Source organism: Rhinolophus hipposideros, assembly GCF_964194185.1.
Source record: "Rhinolophus hipposideros genome assembly, chromosome: 14".
Taxonomy (NCBI): Eukaryota; Metazoa; Chordata; class Mammalia; order Chiroptera; family Rhinolophidae; genus Rhinolophus; species Rhinolophus hipposideros.
This window is the reverse complement of record NC_138060.1, coordinates 32,659,168-32,679,072: the sequence shown is the minus strand read 5'-3', so window position 1 is coordinate 32,679,072 and position 19,905 is coordinate 32,659,168. Positions and strand designations below refer to the sequence as shown.

The following is a 19,905-nucleotide window of genomic DNA, read 5'->3' as shown; positions in this document are numbered from 1 at the left end:
GTCTTGTGGAGGACTGCACCCTTAACCTGTGAAATCTGCACTAAGTCTGGATAGTTTGTGCTGCATTTGCATTGCAGGGGAACAGAAAAATTATTTGAAGAGATAATGGCCCAAATTTTTCTATATTTGATAAAAACTATAAACTCACAAACCCAAGATGCTCCATAAGCTCAAGCACAGGAAACACAAAACTATACTAAGGCACATCAAAACGAAATGGCTCTAAACCGGTAATAAACAGAAAGTTTGAAAAGCAGCCAGAGAAAATAGTCACATTTCATAGAGTGGAACAAAGATAAAGATGACAGCAGATTTCATGTTGGAAACAGTCCAAGCCAGAAGACAGTGGAACAACGTCTTTAAAGTACTGAAAGAAAAGAACTCTCGACCTAGAATACTATACCCAGTGAAAATATCTTTCAAAAATGAAGGTGAATTAAAACTTTTTTTTGGACACAAAAGCTGAAAGAAATCATCACCAGCAGAAATGCACTACAAGAAATGTTTTTTTGTTCAGGCAAGGAAGAAAATAATACCAGATGGAAATACAAATCTATGCAAAGGGATGAAGAGTTCCAGAAATGGTAATTACATGGATAAATGTATGTGATTATTTTTCATTCAGATTTTTTTAGACGACAGCTCCTTAAACAAAACTACCAATAATGTATTGTGTTTATAACATATGTTTAAGTACAATTAGACAGCAATAGCAGAAAGGTTGGGAGAAGAGAAATAGAAGTCCGTACTATTTTTTGTTTCACATATAATCATGAAGTAGTATAACATCACTTGAAAGTAGCTCGTAGTAAGTTAAGCATGTATGCTTTAACCTCTGATGCAACACTAAAATAACAGAGTTATAGCTAATAATCCAAAAAAAGAAATGAAATAAAAGAATCATTAAAAACAAAATAAAACTCATTTAAGCCAAAAGCAGAAAAGGAAGGGGGAAAGAAAGGAATAAAGAATGATTGGACAGATAGCAAGATAATAGGTAAACCTAACCATATCAATATTCACATTAAATATAAGTAGTATTAATACTCCCAAAAGGCAAAGATTAGACAAAAAAGCAAGACCCAAAGATATGCTGCCTGAAAGAAGTGTACTTTAATTATAAAGACACAAGTAGGTTAAAAGTAAAAGGAGAGAAAAAGATATACCATGCTAACAGTAATCAAAAGAAAGCTCTCACAAATAAATGGAAAATAAATAAATAAATAGGTTGGAAGATGTACTGTTGTTAAATTCCCATACTTCCCAGAGCAGTCTACATATCAGTGCAATCTCCCATCAAAGTCCCCATGGTCCCCCTCCCCAAGCCCCTGGCAACCACCAATTCTATTCTCTGCTTCTATGAGTTTGACTGTTTTAGATATAAGTGGAATCATGGAGACGTTGTTCAATGGGTATAAAGTTCCAGTTATGCACAATAAATAAGTTCTAGAGATCTGCTATACAGTAGTGCCTGTATTTAATAATATTGTATTATGCAGTTAAAATTTTGTTAAAAGGTAGATCTTATGTTACGTATTCTTACAAAAAAAAAAAAAAGCACAGAGAAATCTTTGGAGTTGGATATATTTATTACCTTAGTTGTGGTAATGATTTCCTGGGTATACGCATATGTTAAAACTCATCAAATTGTACACATTAAATATGTGCAATTTTTTGTATATCAGTTATACCTCAATAAAAAATTTTTAAAATACCAGTGGTATTTTTTTGCAGAAACAGATAAAACAATCGTAGAATTCATATGGAATTTCAAAGGCCCTGGAATAGCCAAAACAATCCTGAGAAAGGAGAACAAAGCTGAAAGCCTCAAACTTTCTGACTTCAAACACATACTACAAAGCCACAGCAACAAAACAGTATGTTACTGGCATAAAGACAGACATATAGACCAATGGAACAGAATAGAGAGCCCATATGCTCAAATGCTCTTCAACATGGATGTCAGGAGTACACGGGGGGAAAAACTGGATATCCACATGCAAAAAAATAAGACCCTTGTCTTACGATATAGAAAAATTAACTCAAGATGGGTAAAGACTTAAACATAAGACCTGAAACTATAAAACGCCTAGAAGAAATACATCGGGGAAAGCTTCATGACTTTGGATTTGGCAGTGATTTCATGGATATGGTACCAGAAGCATAGGCAATAAAAGCAAAATTAGACAAATGGGACTACATCAAACTTTGAAACTTCTGAAGAGCAAAGGAAACACAGTGAAAGGCACCGTACAGAATGGAAAACATATTTGCAAACATATCTCATAAGGAGTTAATATCCAGTTTATATAAAGAACTCCTATGATTCAGTAACAACAAAAAACAAATAACCTGATTTTATTTTTTTAATCATCCAGTTTTTTATTTTATCAAATTTATTGGGATGGCATTAGTTAATGAAATTATATAGGTTTCACGTGTACAGCTCTATAATACATCATCTATCTATTGCATTATGTGTCACTACCAGTTCTCCTTCCATCACCATATATTTGACCCCTTTTATCCTTTTCTACCTCCCCCCTCACCCCCTTTCCCTGGTAACCACCATGCTTTCGTCTGTGTCTATAAGTTTTTATTTGTTTTGTCTTGTTTGTTCATTTGTTGTTTTTAGTTTTATATCCCACATATGAGTGAAATCATATGATTCTTTTTCCATCTGATTTATTTTGCTTAGCATGATATTCTCGAGATCCATCCATATTGTTGGAAATGGCAGTATTTCTTTTTATGGCTGAGTTTCCATTGTATAGTATATGTACTACATCTTCTTTATCCAGTCATCTATCAAAAGACACTGGTTGTTTCCATGTGTTGGCACGGTGAACAGTGTTGTAGTGAACATAGGGGTACATATATCTTTACAAGTAAATGTTTTCAAGTTTTGGGGGTAGACACCCAGAAGGGGGATTGCTGGGTCATATGGTAAATCTATTCTTAATTTTTTGAGGAAACCTTTTTCCATAGTGGCTGTACCAATTTACATTCCCACCAGAAGTGTATGGGGGTTCCTTTTTCTCCACAAGCTCTTCGACACTTGTTATTACTTGTCTTGTTGATAATAGTCATTCTAACAGGTGGGTGGTATCTCATTGTGGTTTTGATTGGCATTTTTCTGATAGCTAGTGAAGTTGAACATCTTTTCATATATCTGTTGGCCATTTGTATGTCTTTGGAGAAGTGTCAGTTCAGGGTCTGCCCATTTTTTAATTGAATTGTGTGTTTTTTTATTGTTGATTTGTATAAATTATTTATATATTTTGGATATTAAATCTTATCAGAGGTGTTGTTTGCAAATATCTTCTCCTATTTGGTAAATAACCTGATTTTTTATTTTGCTTTTTAATTTTAGTTACAGTTGACATTCAGTATTATTTTATATAAGTTTAAGGTGTACACATAGTTGTTAGACATTTATTAATATGTAACTTATGCAGTGATTGGCAATATTATTGACTATATTCTCTATGCTGTACTTTACATCCTCTTGACTCTTCTGTAACTACCAATTTGTATTTCTTAATCCCATTACCTTTTTCACCCACTCTTTCAACCCTCCTCCTCTCTGGCAACCCTCAGTTTGTTCTCTGTATCTATGAGTCTGTTTCTGTTTTGTTTGATAGTATATTTTTTTTCTTTAGAGTCCACATATAAGTGAGATCATATGGTATTTGTCTGTCTCAGTGTGACTTATTTCACTTAGCATAATACCCTCTAAATCAATTCATGTTGTTGCAAATGTAAGATTTCATTCTCTTTTTCTTTGCTGAGTAATATTCCATTGTATACTCATATGTGTACCACTTCTTTTTATCCAATTGTCTGTTGACAGGCACTTAGGTTGCTTCCATATTTTGGCTATTGTACGTAGTGCTCCAGTGAACATAGAGGTACATATGTCTTTTCAAATTAGTGTCTTGGATTTCTTCAGATAAATATGCAGAAGTGGAATTGCTGGGCCATAAGGTAGTTCTATTTTTGCTTTTTTGAGGAACCTCCAAACTGTTATCCATAATGGCTGCACCAATTTGCAGTCCCACAAGCAGTGCATGAGGGTTCCCTTTTCCCCACATCCTCGGCAACGCATTGTGGTTTTAACTTGCATTTCTCTGATGATTAGTGACTTTGAGCATCTTTTCATATGTTTATTGGCCATCTGTATGTCCTCTCTGGAGAAATGTCTATTCAGGTGCTCTGCCCATTTCTTAATTGGATTGTTTGTTTTTTTGGTATTGCATTGTTTGAGTTCTTTGTAAATTTTGGATATTAACCACTTACCAGATGTATCATTGGCAAATATTTTCTCCCATTCAGTAGGCTGTCTTTTTATTTTGTTAGTGGTTTCCTTTTCTGTGCAAAACCTTTTTAGTTTGATGTACCCATTTATTTTTTCATGTGTTTCCCTTGTCCAAGATTATATCAGAAAAATTTTACTAAGAGCAGTGTCAGAGAGCTTACTGCCTATGTTTTCTTCTGTGTTTTAGTTTTATGGTTTTAGATCTTACATCTAAGTCTTTAATCCATTTTGAATTTATTTTTATATATGGAGTAAGAAGGCGGTCCAGTTTCATTTTTTGCATGTATCCGTCCAGTTTTCCCAGCACCATTTATTGAATAGGCTGTCTTTACCCCATTGTATATTCTTGCCTCCTTTGCCATAGATTAAATGACCATATAAGCATGGGTTTATTCCCGGGCTCTCATTCTGTTCCATTGATCTATGTGTCTGTTTTTATGCCAGTACCATGCTGTTTTGATTACTATAGCTTTTGTAGTATAATTTGATATTAGGTATTGTGATACCTCTAATTTTGTTCTTTTCTTTTTTGTGAAGCTTGTACTATTCAGGGTCTTTTGTGGTTCCATATAAATTTTAAGATTATTTGTTCTATTTCTGTGAAAAAATGCCATTGGCATTTTGATAGGAGTTGCATTGAATCCATAGATGCTCTGGGTAGTATGGACATTTTAAGGATGTTAATTCTTCCTATCCATGAGTATGGTATATGCTTCCATTTATTTGTATCTTTTTCTTTTTCAGTGCTTTATAGTTTTCTGAGTACAGGTCTTTTCCCTCCTTGGTTAAATTTATTCCTAGGTACTTTGGGGGTTTTTTGATGTAATTGTAAATGGGATTGTTTTCTTAATTTCTCTTTCTGATATTTCATTATGTAAAAATGGTTTCTGAATATTAATTTTGTACCCTGCTACTTTACTGAATTCATTTATCAATTCTAATTTTTTTTTTTGGTGGAATCTTTGGGGATCTCTATATACAGTATCATGTCATCTTCAAATAATGACAGTTTTACTTCTTCCTTTCCAATTTGGATGCCTTTTATTTCTTTTTCTTGTCTGATTGCTGTGGCTGGGACTTCCAGTTCTATGTTGAACAAAAGTGGTGAAAGTGGGCATCCTTGTCATGTTCTTGATCTTAAGGAGAAGGCTTTTAGTTTTTCCCCATGGGGTATAATTTTAGCTGTGGGTTTGTTGTATATGGCCTTTATTGTGTTAAGGTATATTCCCTCTGTTCCCACTTTGCTGAGAGTTTTAATTATGAAAGAGTGCTGGATTCTTTTTCTGCATTTATTGATATGTTCCTTTGATTTTTATCTTTCATTTTATGCGGTATTTCACATTAATTGATTTGCAGATTTTGAACCAGTCTTACATCTCAGGAATAAATCCCACTTGATCATTGTATGTGCTCTTTTTAAAGTATTGCTAAATTTGGTTTGCTAATATTTTGTTGAGGATTTTTGCATCTTTGTTAATGTCTCTGGTTTTGGAATTAGGGTAATGATGGCCTTGTAAAATGAGCTTGGTAGCTTTCTCTACTCTTGAATTTTTTGGAATAGTTTGAGAAGGATGGGTTTTAATTCTTCTTTGAATGTTTGATAAAATTCACCTGTGAAACCATCCAGTCCAGGACTTTTGTCTGTTGAGAGTGTTTTGATTACTGATTTGATTTCATTTGTAGTAATCACTCTGATCAGATTTTCTGTTTCTTTTTGATTCAGTCTTGGAAGATTGTATGTTTCTAGGAATTTATCCATTTCTTCCTGATTGCCCAATTTGTTGGCATGTAATTGTTTGTAATATTTTCTTATAATCCTTTGTATTTCTGTGGTGTCAATTGTTACTTCTCTTTCATTTCTTATTTTATTTGAGTCCTTTCCTTTTTTCTTGATGATGCAGGTTAAAGGCAAATAACCTGATTTTAAAATGGGCGAAGGACTTGAAAAGACATTTCTCCAAAGAAGATAAAATGTCTAACAAGCATATGAAAAGATGTTTAACATCACTAAATAAGCAGAGGAATGCAAATCAAAACCACAATGAGGTATCACCTCACACCTATTAGGATGCCTATTATTAAACAAAACAAAACAGGAAACAAGTATTGATGAGGATGTGGAGAAATTGGATCACTTATGCACTGTTGATGGGAATGTAAAATGGTACAGCCACTATGGAAAATAGTATGGAGTGTTCTCAAAAAAATTAAAAATGGCACCACTTCTGAGTGTATACTCAAAAGAATTGAAAACAGAATTTCAAAGATATATTTGCATTGCCTTGTTCATTGCAGCATTATTCACAATAGCTAAGAGGTGAAAACAACCTAAATATCTATCAGCAGATGAATAAAGAAAATGTGGTATATACATACAATGGTAAATTATTTAGCCATTTTTTTAAAAAAAAGGAAATTCTATCACATGCAACAACATGGATAAACCTTGAGGACAGTATGCTAAGTGAAATAAGCCAGTCACAAAAAGTCAAATACTGTATGATTCCACTTATATGAGGTATCTAAAATAGCCAAACTCATAGAGATAGAAAGAAAAATGGTGGTTGCCAGAGATTGGGCTGGGCTGGGGTGGGGTGGGGGGCTGTTTGGTGGGTGTAGAGTTTCAGTCGTGCAGGATTGGGGAGCTGGGATCTGGGAATCTGTTTCACAACAATGTGTAAGTGGTTGATGGTATTGTACTGTACATTCGGAAATTGTTGGGAGGATGAATTTTATGTGGTTTTTTTTAACCACAAAAAGAAAAGAAAGCTGGGTAGCTTTATTAATATCAGACAAAATAGTTTTTATAGCATAAAATATTGCTAGGGAATAATGAAAAGATCAATTCAGGATATAACAATTATGAATGTTTGTGAACCTAATAACATACCTTTAAAATGCATAAAGCAAAATCTGATAGAAAAACAAATTGTGAATAAATTCACAATTACAGTTGTAGATTTCCATGTACTGCTGTCAATAATGAATAAGTAGAGAAAAATTAAATAAGGATGTAGAACACTTGAACAACACTATCAAGCAACATTACCTAATTGATTTTGTTACACTTTACCTGACAATAGCAAAACATATTCTTTTAACATGTACACAGAATATTTGCCAAGATAGACCATATTCAAATCTCATATAACAAATCTCAATAAATTGTAAATATTCAGCTCATTAAGTATCTTCTCTGACCATAATGGGATTAAGTTAGAAATAATAACAGATCTGTGAAAAATTCCTAGATATTTGATAACTAAATAACACTTCTAAATAACCCATGGGTCAGAGAGGAAATCAAAAGGAAAATCAGGACGTATGTTATACTGAATGAAATGAAAACACAACATATCAAAGTTTGTGGGCTATTGCTAAAGATGTATTTAAAAAGTGAGTTTAGCAAGGTTAGAGATAAGGGCTCAATATACAAAACTATTTCTATATACTAGAAACAAATACTTGGAAATTAAATGGTATTTTTTAAATACCATTTATAATACCACCCCAAAATATTAAATACTTAGAGATGAATCTGACAAAAGATGGGCAAGACCTGTACGCTAAAAATAGCAAATCACTGCTGAGAGAAATTAAAGATCTATATAAATGGAGAGATATGTCTTCTTTATGGGTGGGAAGAAGACTTGACATTGTTAAGATTTCAGTTCTACGTTAGCTTGACTCTTAGAACCATAGTAATGTTTCGCATACTTTCCCTCCAAGAAATAAATAAGGAATTAAAATCAAGGAGGACCTGTGAAAAAGAAACCTAAAATAGAATATAAACAGTAACAAATGAACTGAACTGTATCACACATGAATAACATAGCCACATTAAATAGGATAAAGAAAAGGAAAGCACTAACCTAACTTACCTTGGAAAACAGTATTTTAATTGGATACTGTATGACTAAAGACAAAAGGAACTGTAATTAAATACTGTACTCTAGTTAGTAACTTTTTCTCAATGGGTTGTGGGTTGGCAATTCTGTTCAAGTTGCAAAGAAAATGGGGAAGGCTATGATGATGAACCTTGGGGTATTGGATTGAAATCGGAGTTATCTGTATGATTACATAGTTTTTAATATGTAGAGATAGTTATAGAAAAACATAAGTATGTGTGTTTGTGTAGATTAGTATACATACACATATTCCTGGTTCTGCCTGCTAAGAGGACCCAGGAATAATGACATCCTAGTAGTAATGAGCACACCTGGCACCGAGATTTGGTTTCTAAATACCATTCTACAATAAAAGAAACCAGGGCTATTTGGAGAAAAAGTTGATTCCAGGGCTGGAGCAAGGAAAATGTAAGATGTACCTGGACCGTCTTGTGATCCCAGATATTATGGAAGTACTCACAAAAGGATGGCCATGTCAAGAGGACACAGGAGCCATCCTAATAGAGTTCCCAGTAGCCAAAGCTATTATCATTTTGAGCAACAAAATAAATAATGATAGTATTGAATTATAACCCATAAAATAAAATTAATACTCATGAGTCTATGCTGATATAAATTGAACAAATAAATACATGGGAGAGAAGGGACAGCTAGCTCTTCATTACAGAAGAATTACAGTTAATAAATGTTGAAGGAATTAGAGAAATACAGAATCACTATTAGGTAAACACCACAACATAAATGTCACAGTCAAGTTCCACCAATGGCTGTCAAAATCAGTGGGCAAAAGTTTGCGCAGAAGCAGTATACTGGCAGAGTTTCTAGGTGTCTCCCCCACTATATTTATCAATTATTAAGGGAAAATAATAACTTTTTGATGGCGAACTCAGAAGACACCACTTCAACCAAGTGTGTTCAGAGTTAACACCACAAGATATAAGACATATCAACACCACATACTCCTTGTATGACTGAAAAGGATAACAACCTCACTTCTGTGGTCTACCTGCTGAAAGTATATAACTTTAATCATGAAAGAACATCAGACAAAACCACATGGAGAGACATTCTACAGAATAACTGACCAGACTCATTGTCAAAATCATGAAATACAAGGAAAGACTGAGAAACTGCCACAAATTGGGAGAGACCGATGAGACCCAAGAACTCTAAATGCACTGTAGGATCCTGAAACAGAAAAAGTAAAAGACAGTAGGGGAAAAACTGGTAAAATTTGAATAAGGTTTGTAGGTTAGTATTGTATCAATGTTCATTTCCTAGTTTTGATAATTGTACTATGGTTTGTAAGTTGTTACCATTATGGGAAGCTGGGGAGACAATTTCTCTGCAATATTTTTGCAACTTTTCTATAGGACCGAAATTATTTCCAAATAAAAAGTTAAAGGTCCATTGGTTTTAGATTGGGTTGGTAGGGATGTATAGATTCCTGCTCTGAAGAACCAACAGAGATATAACTGATGTCTGTCCATTGATGAGTAACCAATTAATAGGTTATATTTATGTTAGCATTGCTGTTGCCTCTGGTTATTAACTTATCTCTAATAGGTTCTCTAGGCTTATTCATAGTGCTTTAAAAATCTAATTAGAACATAAGGTTTTACTATTTTTATAGTCTCGCATGAGAACAAGATATTAGATTTTAAAATAAAAAAGAATTGTAAATTGAGAACAGATTTATCCACACAATTATTTCGATGGACATTAGCTGGCTCACACAACATAGACAGATTTCAAACTACTTGGCTACATGGCTGTTTTTTCCCAAAAACCCCATGTCTCTACGTTAAGGATGAATCATTCTAGTTGGCTTGTGTCTATCATCTTTTCTGTGAAAATTTCATTTAGCAACCCCCACTAAGAACTGTGGGATAAATTTCCCTGACATTCCTTGATGTGTTAGAATTACAGTACATTGGATTCACAGATTACCAAATAATAGCTAAATTAAAATTTCAACTTTTTATTGAAATGTACTGTGCATATTGAAGAGCACACATAAGTATACTTGTGATAAAATTTGAATTTAATAAAGTATTAATTAAATTGTAAGTGCATTATTCAATATTCTACAATAGCAAGTTTGCTCACCTGGCAACTTTTTCCACAGGAAGGAAAAAATTCTGTGGGTATTTTAGTGGGTTTCTTGGTATGTTTAGTTTTGATTTTGTTTTTTTTCAGGATGTGGTGGATACACACCCTGGCCTCACGTTCCTGAAAGACGCTCCAGAATTCCACTCCCGCTACATCACCACGGTAGGCTGAGTCTGCTTTTTTCTTAATATAACTCCAGAAATCTTTTTATCACTATCTAGTGGCCATGGTTTCACATCTTCATGCAAAAGTAACATGGGGTATAACAATTATCTTAAGTAGAAGGAAGGTCCGATGAAGTTGTATTGATTAATTTATATCTGTTTCCCTTCTTAGAGTGTTTGTACCCAGTGCTTAAGAGGAAATTAAAGTCATTCTGTCTGGTCCTGGGAGGTCTACCTTTTGCTATGTCATAAATATTGATACCCAGTTGATCTTTAGCATTTGCAAATAATACTGGAAAGAATTTTCAACAACCTTTCCCAGAAAAAGATGTGTCTGTAGTACTTCAAAGTTAGAAGTAGAAATGATAGTAAGAAATAGCCTGTGTGTCATCAGAAAACAAATCATGTAAGAATTTAACATAATCACAATCTCTGTTTTGTGAGGTCCTTTATCGTTCCGTTTCTCATGTACGGCCTCATTGGATCAGTCACAGGCAAGGCATGAATGAGGAGTGAGAGTACACAGGCCTGCAGTGCACACTGCAGCCTGTTGTCTTGGGAGGAATTCCAAAGCTGAGCCCCACGCACAGCCACATTCACAGCCACACTCCAGAGCAATGGCCCTTACCTCTGGCTCTGATCCCCCAATACATAGGTCAGTCTTCTCTGAGGAAGACCCTCTCATTCTTAGGGTCCTTTTTTTGGCCATGGATTTATTGGGTTCTACCAAGTTACAGCATGTAGCCATTTTTATTTTCTCCTGTAGGAACTTCATTCTTTGCTTTTAGGTTGGTTCTCAGTGTTCATAAATCTTTATAAGACTTTATTTGAGCCAGAAGGTGCCAGTGTCATCCAAGACCATCTCAGAAGTTATTGCCTATGAACCACAAGACTATACTAAATTACCTCCACCTCAATCACCCAGGCTTGGATTACTTCTAATTGGTCTCCCTGCTTACACCCTCAGCCTAGTCTCCACAAGGTAGAGTTATCCTTTGAAAATGTAAGTCAGATCATATCACTCCTCTGTTCAACCCTCCAGTGGTTTCGCATCTCACTCGGAATAAAAGCCAAAGCTCTTGCCAAGACTCTCCATGATCCCCCAATCCTCACATCCCCTGCTCTCTGATCTTATCCCCTACCATCCTGCCCCTTGCGCTCTGCTTCAGCCACAGTGGCCTCCTCACTGTTGCTGGAACAGACCAAACCCAACTTCTGCTTCGGGTACATTGTTCTTGCTCTTTCCCCTGCCTAGAACACCCCTCCTGCAGATTTCCACATGACTCACTCTCTCACTTTATCCAGATGCATGCTCAAATATTGCTTTATTAGTGAGGCCTTCCCTGATGACGCCGTCTTCACCCTTCTTCTCCTGCTGCCCCTCCCCCTACACTCTATTCCTTTGTTCTGTTTCATTTTTCTTCTTAGGACTTATACCATCTGATACTTAACATTTTTGTTTGTTTATTGTTCATCTCCTTCTCTATAATATAAACTCCATGAGAGCAAGGACTTTGTCGGTATTTTTCACTGTTGTATCTCCAATACCTAGAATAGTGCCTAGTACATAATAGATACACAGTAAATATTTATTGAGTGAATAATTGAAAGTATTCATGTTTAAGAATTCTACACATTAATTCTGGCTTCAATCCCAAAGGGAATTTGGGGGTTCTGATTGTTGACTGTTTATAAACTCAGGGCATAATTTAGAATCTTAAGAGTTGGATAAGATCTTAGAGAGAATCTAGTCCAACCTTCTACCAATTCAGAAAATGCACTCTCTAGAGTAACATTTTATTGAAATTTATTCTTAGAAAAGATGTTAAAAAACAAGATTGTGAAATAGAGATACACTTTCTTTCTTTACACTTTCTAGTTTGGTATTTAAATGATGGTCTGTGGTCATCTAGCAAGTGGTCCCCAGGAACTTTTATGATGTCAGAGTGAAAAGCCACAAAATAGTTTTGTTCACATATAATTCACGTTTTCCAAGAAATTCTGTTGTTAATTGTTGACCAGAAAGAGCTACATTGGTCAATTAACAGGATATAGTTAATTGTCTTTGCAGACATATTTTCATGGAATTTGCATATTATTTACATTTTTTAAATTTATACTTTATTCGTATTATGCTGCTTTAGCCCAAGTTCACAAAAATGAATCCATTACTCAGAGGTAATCATTAAATATAAAATACTTGTAATGAAATAATGATAACAGAGCAGCTCAAAATAGCATCATAACATAAGTAGTAAACAAGATCCAAATATAGAATATGAATGTGTATGTACTGAGGTAAGTGTATCTGCTGTTGTGATAATCTCATACTACCATCAAAAAAAAGAAAAGTGCAAATAAAAAGTATCACAGTGAATATCTGGAAACAGAATGTTATTGGACTGGTTATCTGCTCTCCCAGTGCCTTTTCTATTAGGAAATTTGGTCAAATAATGGCATGAAGTCATTGAAACTTTTGCATTACTTCAGAGTACGGGGAGTTTTTCTAGAACAAATACAAAATAAGATTTATAGTATGAAGTTAATTATGTTGTTAAAGGCACAGAAGTGGACAAATCATTCTAAACCCTGCTCGTGCCAGACAGGTAAGATCACACTATTTCCAGTATACTTACAAAGATCAGCCTCAGAATTAATGACATATCTCAGAAAAAGCAAAATTAATTCATCTTAATAGCCTATTGAATATTATATAATGTCAGTGACATACATGTAAAACAATTAATATATTTTGTTTGCATGCTGAAGTTATTCAGTTATTTCACTTTACTGTTGGAAGAAACTGCTGACACAGAATATGACTCAAATGCATATTAGCTTATGTGTGACACATATATGATGAAAAATTGGGCAACTTCTGTTTTCTATTGGTCACTGAAAACCTATGCCATAGAAAAAGACTTTTTGTTTGTTTCATTATTTCATCAGCTGTTTTTAGACTGGTAAACAGAACACCAATTAGGCATACAGCAAATAGGACATCACTACCCAAATAAGGAATTGCACCTAATATTACTCCATATTTTTCATTTCCAAAGAAGAGTTGTCAATTGAGAAGTAAACCTCTTGATATTGAATGAAAATGAAAATTGGAAATACCAGCAAATTGTAGCCTTTGAGTTTGCAGTTTTTCAAGTCATGAAAAGAAATTGCCAGTGAATAAAAGCTCTGCTTATCCTAACTGGCATATGCTGACTTTTGAGGGAAGCGGTGCTCACATTAGTTTTTAAAATCAGTGATGAGATTGAAAATACTTCTTTATGACATCAGTGCTGGCAGTAAAGATATTTCTGTGGCTTGCTAAGATGGTGTCTTAGTGATGTATGCAGTGTCTTCATTGGCCTGAATCCATCCCTTCAGGCTGAAATGCCAGGAATTTCATTGTTGAGGACAAGGTACTAATATTTCCTGAGATGACTAACCTGTGGTGGAAATTGCTCATCACTAACAGCCGCTTAACTCTTTCTCCTTGAGAACTTTTCCCCTTGATAGAGAAAGAACTGATTTTTATTAGATTTTTTTTAAGTCCAAATTCTACAGAAGACCGTGAAGAAATACTTTTCAGAGCCATATTAACCAGAGTGTATCAGGAATCCATTCACCACTCCCTGCCAAGTAGAAGAGCCATGCTTTCAGCATTTGAGTGTGTTCATTTGCATTCAAGTCGTCTACAATGATCGATCTCTCTGTAATTTCTGTGTCTGCATTCGATCCACTTGTCAAAAACCATCTGATAAATCCACTAAACACTTACTTCCATTCCTGGTGACTTGTAATTGTGAATTAGAGGTTTCTAATTCAATAGATAACAAAGGAAAATAAAGGAAACTGACTTATGATTCAAACTGTCTATCAAGTTGACTAGAGATTGCCTTGGTCAAAATTCATTCCTCTCGCTGGAAGTAAACAATTATTTTTATTATTAATTTTTAAATTTTGTTCTCTATATATTTTTTAATGTGCCTAATTTCTTTTTTGTTTACCTAAAAGAGGTAGGCCAAACTTAGGGCGGGGACTAGAATGTAGAACCAGCAGCTAAATGCTCTCACCACTAGGTGGTGCCCCTATCTTGGTAAGCTAAAATGCTGAATCAGTAAAATGGAAACCAATAAATGTGCTGATGAAGTGGAGCCACTAAATAAGGAAATTTAGACTAGAGAAAAATGGAATACAGGTACTTTTTAAAAAATTCTTTGATTCGAAGGTTAGCAGAGGCTAAAACATGAAATGCTTAACAGTTATAACATTTGCAAATTAAAAAAAAATTCTGCCCAAAACAAAAAAACGAACAAGAAAATGAAATAAACAAAAATACAAATTAAGGTTTTATAATTTTAAGTGTAACACAGTACTTCCATACGTAATATATAATATTTGAGGATATATAAATATGAAATTTAGATAGATAGGAAACTTAGACTTTAAGATAAATTTATATTCAAAATCAAGAAATAAAGACAAAAATCCAATGCTCAATAAGAAAAATAATATGTATTGAAATTGACTTTAACTTGAGAGTGAGGACATGGAACTATGATAAATGATATTCTTAATGTTCTTAATTTTATATATATGTATATTTAAAAGAAATATATATATATACATATATATATATGTATATATATATATATATATATATATATATAATTTCCACAGTAAAAACCCTTTTTTAGATGAACTTCTGCCATGCTAGTGCTAAGAAGATAGTATTGAGTAAGACACATTCTATGCCCTGAAACACCTCAGAGTCTGAGTGATTGGGGCCAGTAGTGAAATTAGACACCAGATAGTACCAGCTCCCAGGCTAATGCAGGAATCCTTCCAACTTCTACCTAAATAATTGTGGTGAGAAGAAACCTTCCATCTTCGTGCAACCCAATGCTTCCTAGAGCTAATTTTAGGAAGCTCCTCCTTATACTGAAGCAGTTCAGTATAAGGGCATTTTTATCCAGTAGTTCCAGTTCTGCCTTCTGGTACAACACAGAAAAGTCAGTTTCTTCTTCTACCTGATAGACATTCAGATCATAGTTACATCCTCACTCAGTCTTGTTTTTTTTCTTGAGAGTAAATATTATGCCTGTATGTACACCTGAGATTTAGAAGTGATAATAAAACACCGAAGTGCAGGAGGGGAAAAAAAAAGAGTAAATGTTACCACATTCGTAGTTATCTTTCACAATAATTTCGAATATAGTTACCCTTCCTGTTTTATGCTTTCTGCATATTTTATATGCAAACTGTAAATCATACACGACAATACTACTTTACGTGACATACTAATTAGAGACCTTCCTTGGGTTGGCATCCATCTGCTATTCAAAACTGAATAGAATTATTCAACTATCCATGAAGGCAACCTATACAAGTATGTCTCTATCACAAATGTAACACAAAAATCTTTGTTACATAACTTTCAAATCTCATTAATTTATCAAGCAATTTTCCAAAGAAGATATACAGATGGCCAACAGATACATGAAAAGAAGCTCGATTTTGTCACTAATCATCAGGGAAATGCAGATCAAAACAACATGAGATATCACCTTATACCTGTTAGAATGGCTATTATTTAAAAGACAAGATATAACAGGTGTTGGTGAGGATGTGGAGAAACGGGAACCCTTGTGCACTATTGGTGGGAATGTAAACGGGTACAACCACTATGGAACACAGTTTGCCGATTGCTCAAAAAATTAAAAATAGCACCACCATATGATCCACCAATTCCACTTCTGGGTATTACAGTTAATACTGTATTGCATATTTGAAAGTTGCTAAGAGTGAATCTTAAAAGTTCTCATCACAAGGAAAAAATTCTGTATGTATGGTGACAGATGTGAAGTAGACTTACTGTGGTGATCATTTCACAATGTATACAAATACTGAATCGTTCTGTTGTATACCCGAAATTAATATATGAGTACTGTATGTCAGTTATACCTCAATTTAAAAAAAATTATCAAGCAGTTATTAACCATCTGATACATGCAGAGCACCACGTCATAGTTTCACATTTGTTAAACTCATTAAAACATTAGCTAGCAACAAAATGGTTCATACCCAAATAAGGACTTGGGATATCAATTATTCCATATGCATTTGAGTTTCTAGAGAGAGTCTGGAAGACTAAAGGTCTTCAAGACTCCAATGAATAAGGCTATAATAACTAGAATAATGCCCTCTTGACTCATATCATGTTGGCAGCCATTCTTCTGACCTAGTAAATGTTAAGCCAACCCAGCATATATTTCCCACCTCATGTACCTTCCCAAAGCATCCAGCCCAATAAGCACTACTTGAATCAGATCAGTCATCACTGTATAAAATGAAAGGTAAGCAAGGAAAGTGACATTTAGGCAGCTGGAAAATGCAGACTTGTGAGCAGAGCGTATATTTTTAATCTTAGAATGATCAGGTCAGATGCAAACTATGTGGATGTAGATTTTTAAAATAGATTGTTAATTTTTGCTAGAAATGACATGTGACATAATCAAAAAGCAAAAACTTACCTTGATTCAAAGTATATTCATAGATGGCCTTTGGTAAAGTAATAGATATCTTTAATGTTTTTATTTGGTTTTGTTTTCCTTTTGGAACCAGGTTATTCAGAGAATATTCTACACAGTCAACAGATCTTGGAGTGGAAAAATTACTTCAACAGAGATAAGAAAAAGCAATTTTTTGCAAGTATGCCTCTCATTGGAATTCTTGTATAAGGAGCAATTTAAATAATATTCTTACTTCCTTTAACAAATATTGGAGTGCTTATTACATGCAAAGCTCTGTCACTACTTTCAGCCATTAAACATTTTGTCAGATACCTCGGATGTGCTGGGGTGAACAAAGATGAATAACGGGATTTTTGCATCAAGGCTTGCACTATGGAGCAAGAGAGAAAGTGCAGAGCCATACCTGACTTGAAAAATTCCACAAAAATGTGTAATAAATATGCAGAGAAGGCTTTACAGAAGGATCAGCATGTGATCTTGACCTTGAAGATACCAGGAGTTTACCAAGATAAAAATAAAACATTAGAAGAAAAGGGGATTCCAGATAGAGGAAGCAGTACAGTGTATAAGCCAAGACCCAGAAGCATGCAAGTGTCATATTGAGGAGCTGCAGAACAGTCTGAAGTGGCCAAAAGCTCCACAGACAGTGACAAGTGATAAGGCCTGAGGGGTGAGATGGGACCAGGTTGGGAAGGATCTTGCAAAGGAAATAGAGGAATTTCCACTTGATCCATTCAGCAATGACTCTGTCCAGTTCCTGCTGGAGAAAAGTACTGAAAGTTCTTTTCTATAAGAGTACATTTCATTCAATTATTTTATTTATTTTATGAGAGAGAAAGTATTGGCCACTAGTGGGAGCCTTTTACCGAGATAATCTTCATGCTGGTTGTTCAAGCTTCTGTTAATCTAAAGAAGTACAATTGTTCATACTTGAAAGGAAATGAAATACTTTAAAAGAATTATACTAAATGAAGTTTAGGCTAATAAGACAACCTTATTTACTCTTTATTTTTCCCTATCTTTATCTGGGACAAAGTAATGAAGATTTGGCAAACTTAGCAGCCCGTAATAGATACATAAACTTTTAAAATTCTAAAACGAACAGCAATCATCAGTCATTATTAATGTTTATTGAACACCTGGTGCCTGCCTGGGCTCTCAGTAGGTAATATGGCATGGGTTGAAATGGCAGTAATTCCATAAAAGAGGCCTTACACCTTGAGAAGGATGATAATCCTTCACATTCCTGAAGCACATTAGAGTTTGTAGTTTCTGGATCATTATTATAGACCATATTTTCTTTTTACTGATGATAAAATTTGAGGCCCAAATGTGATTGAACGACCTGGATAAGATCAAACAGCAAGTAAGTGGCTGAACTGGAAATAGAACCCAAGTTTTGCTTCCTAGAGCATGATTTATTTTCCCCTCTATTTTGTTCCCTACCCCTCTCCTTAGTCCTCCTCTTAGTACATGAATATATGCTCATAAAACATTCAAATAACTTGACTATATCTAGAATAATAATCTGAAGTCACTGTCTCTTCATCCTGCCATTTCACTCCTTTACCTAGAGGGAACCCATATTATCTATGGTTTTATTTCCTTGTGTATGTGTGTGTGTGTGTGCGCGCGCGCGTGTGTGCGTGTGTGTGTGTGTGTGTGTGTGTGTGTGTGTGTAGTTTTATATGGCTACTTTTTAAAGTTTTTTGTGTAATATATGAAATCACACTAATTATTCTGTTGACTTTTTTTTACTTAATAATGTGTCTTGATGTTCTTTTCATTCCCATTCAAAGAAATCTATCTCATTCTTTTAACTACTATATAATCTATGGCATGGCTGTACTATCTGGAATTAATTACATGTTTCTCTGTTGATGGTGTTCAAGTCATTCTCATATTTTCCCTATTAGAGTGATGCAATAAACATCCTTACAAGAATTTCTCTGGACTAGATAGATTACTGGAGGGAAAATCCAGAAATTATTAATCTGTTTCATTTTATGCAAATGAGAGTTCCTTTCTTCTCAAGATTTGTTTTATTGTACATATTCTGCTTTATATACATTAAAGAGCATTTTATAAAACAACACTACAATCAAGTTTGGAAAACAAGGAAAATCATATTTTATCACCCTAACACTACTAATATCATTGTGTGTGTTCTTCTAGTCTCGTTCATATACATATTTGGAATTTACTGTTTTACATAGTTCTTAATGTGTACAATCTTATATTCTGTGTTTTGCACTTACCACATCACGGTTTTCTTTTCTTTCTTTGTAGACTATAATATTTACTGGCTGTATAACCTTCCATTGAGTAGTTTTCCCATATTTTAATAATTCATGTTTTCAATTTGCTTAAGCATTTTGGTTTCCCAATATTTACATTTTAGAAAATATTTTTTATCCAAGTAATACATTTGCATTATGAAATAGTCACCTTTGTTCCTTAATGTTTTTTATCTTGAATTCCATTTTATTTTCCAATAACATTGACATGTTTTCTTTCTATTAAGATTTAGCTAGTATATGTTAGTTCATCTTTTGTTTTTTAACATTTCCTTTTAAATTTTATTTTAGACTCATCTCTGCTGGACAGCATATACCTAGATCTCTTTTTTTGATTTGGTTTTTATACTCAATCTGCAAATCATTTAATAGGGAGATTTAACTCATCTTTATTGTGATTGTTGATATATCTGGTATTATTTGCCATTTCATTTTGTTTTCTCTATTTCCTAAGTTTCCTTATGGTTTCTCTTATCTTTATTTCTGAATCTTTTTTTAAAAAATTAAAGTATATTGGGGTGACAATGGTTAGTATAGTTACTACATAGGTTTCAGGTGTACAATTCTGTAATACAT

At 34.1% G+C, this 19,905-nt stretch overlaps 1 protein-coding gene across 7 annotated transcripts in view; it reads left to right on the top strand.

Moving 5' to 3' along the window:
- PPP2R3A (protein phosphatase 2 regulatory subunit B''alpha) overlaps positions 1 to 19,905 on the top strand; it is a 140,315-nt gene that overhangs the window by 72,974 nt on the left and 47,436 nt on the right. For 6 of the 7 annotated variants that reach the window (XM_081071559.1, XM_081071556.1, XM_081071555.1 and 3 more), the window contains 2 exons: positions 10,426 to 10,500; positions 17,124 to 17,210. In XM_081071559.1, coding sequence (XP_080927685.1) covers positions 10,426 to 10,500; positions 17,124 to 17,210 — 162 coding nt within the window. The remainder of the gene's footprint in view (positions 1 to 10,425; positions 10,501 to 17,123; positions 17,211 to 19,905) is intronic. The other variant, XM_081071560.1, reaches the window with a different exon arrangement.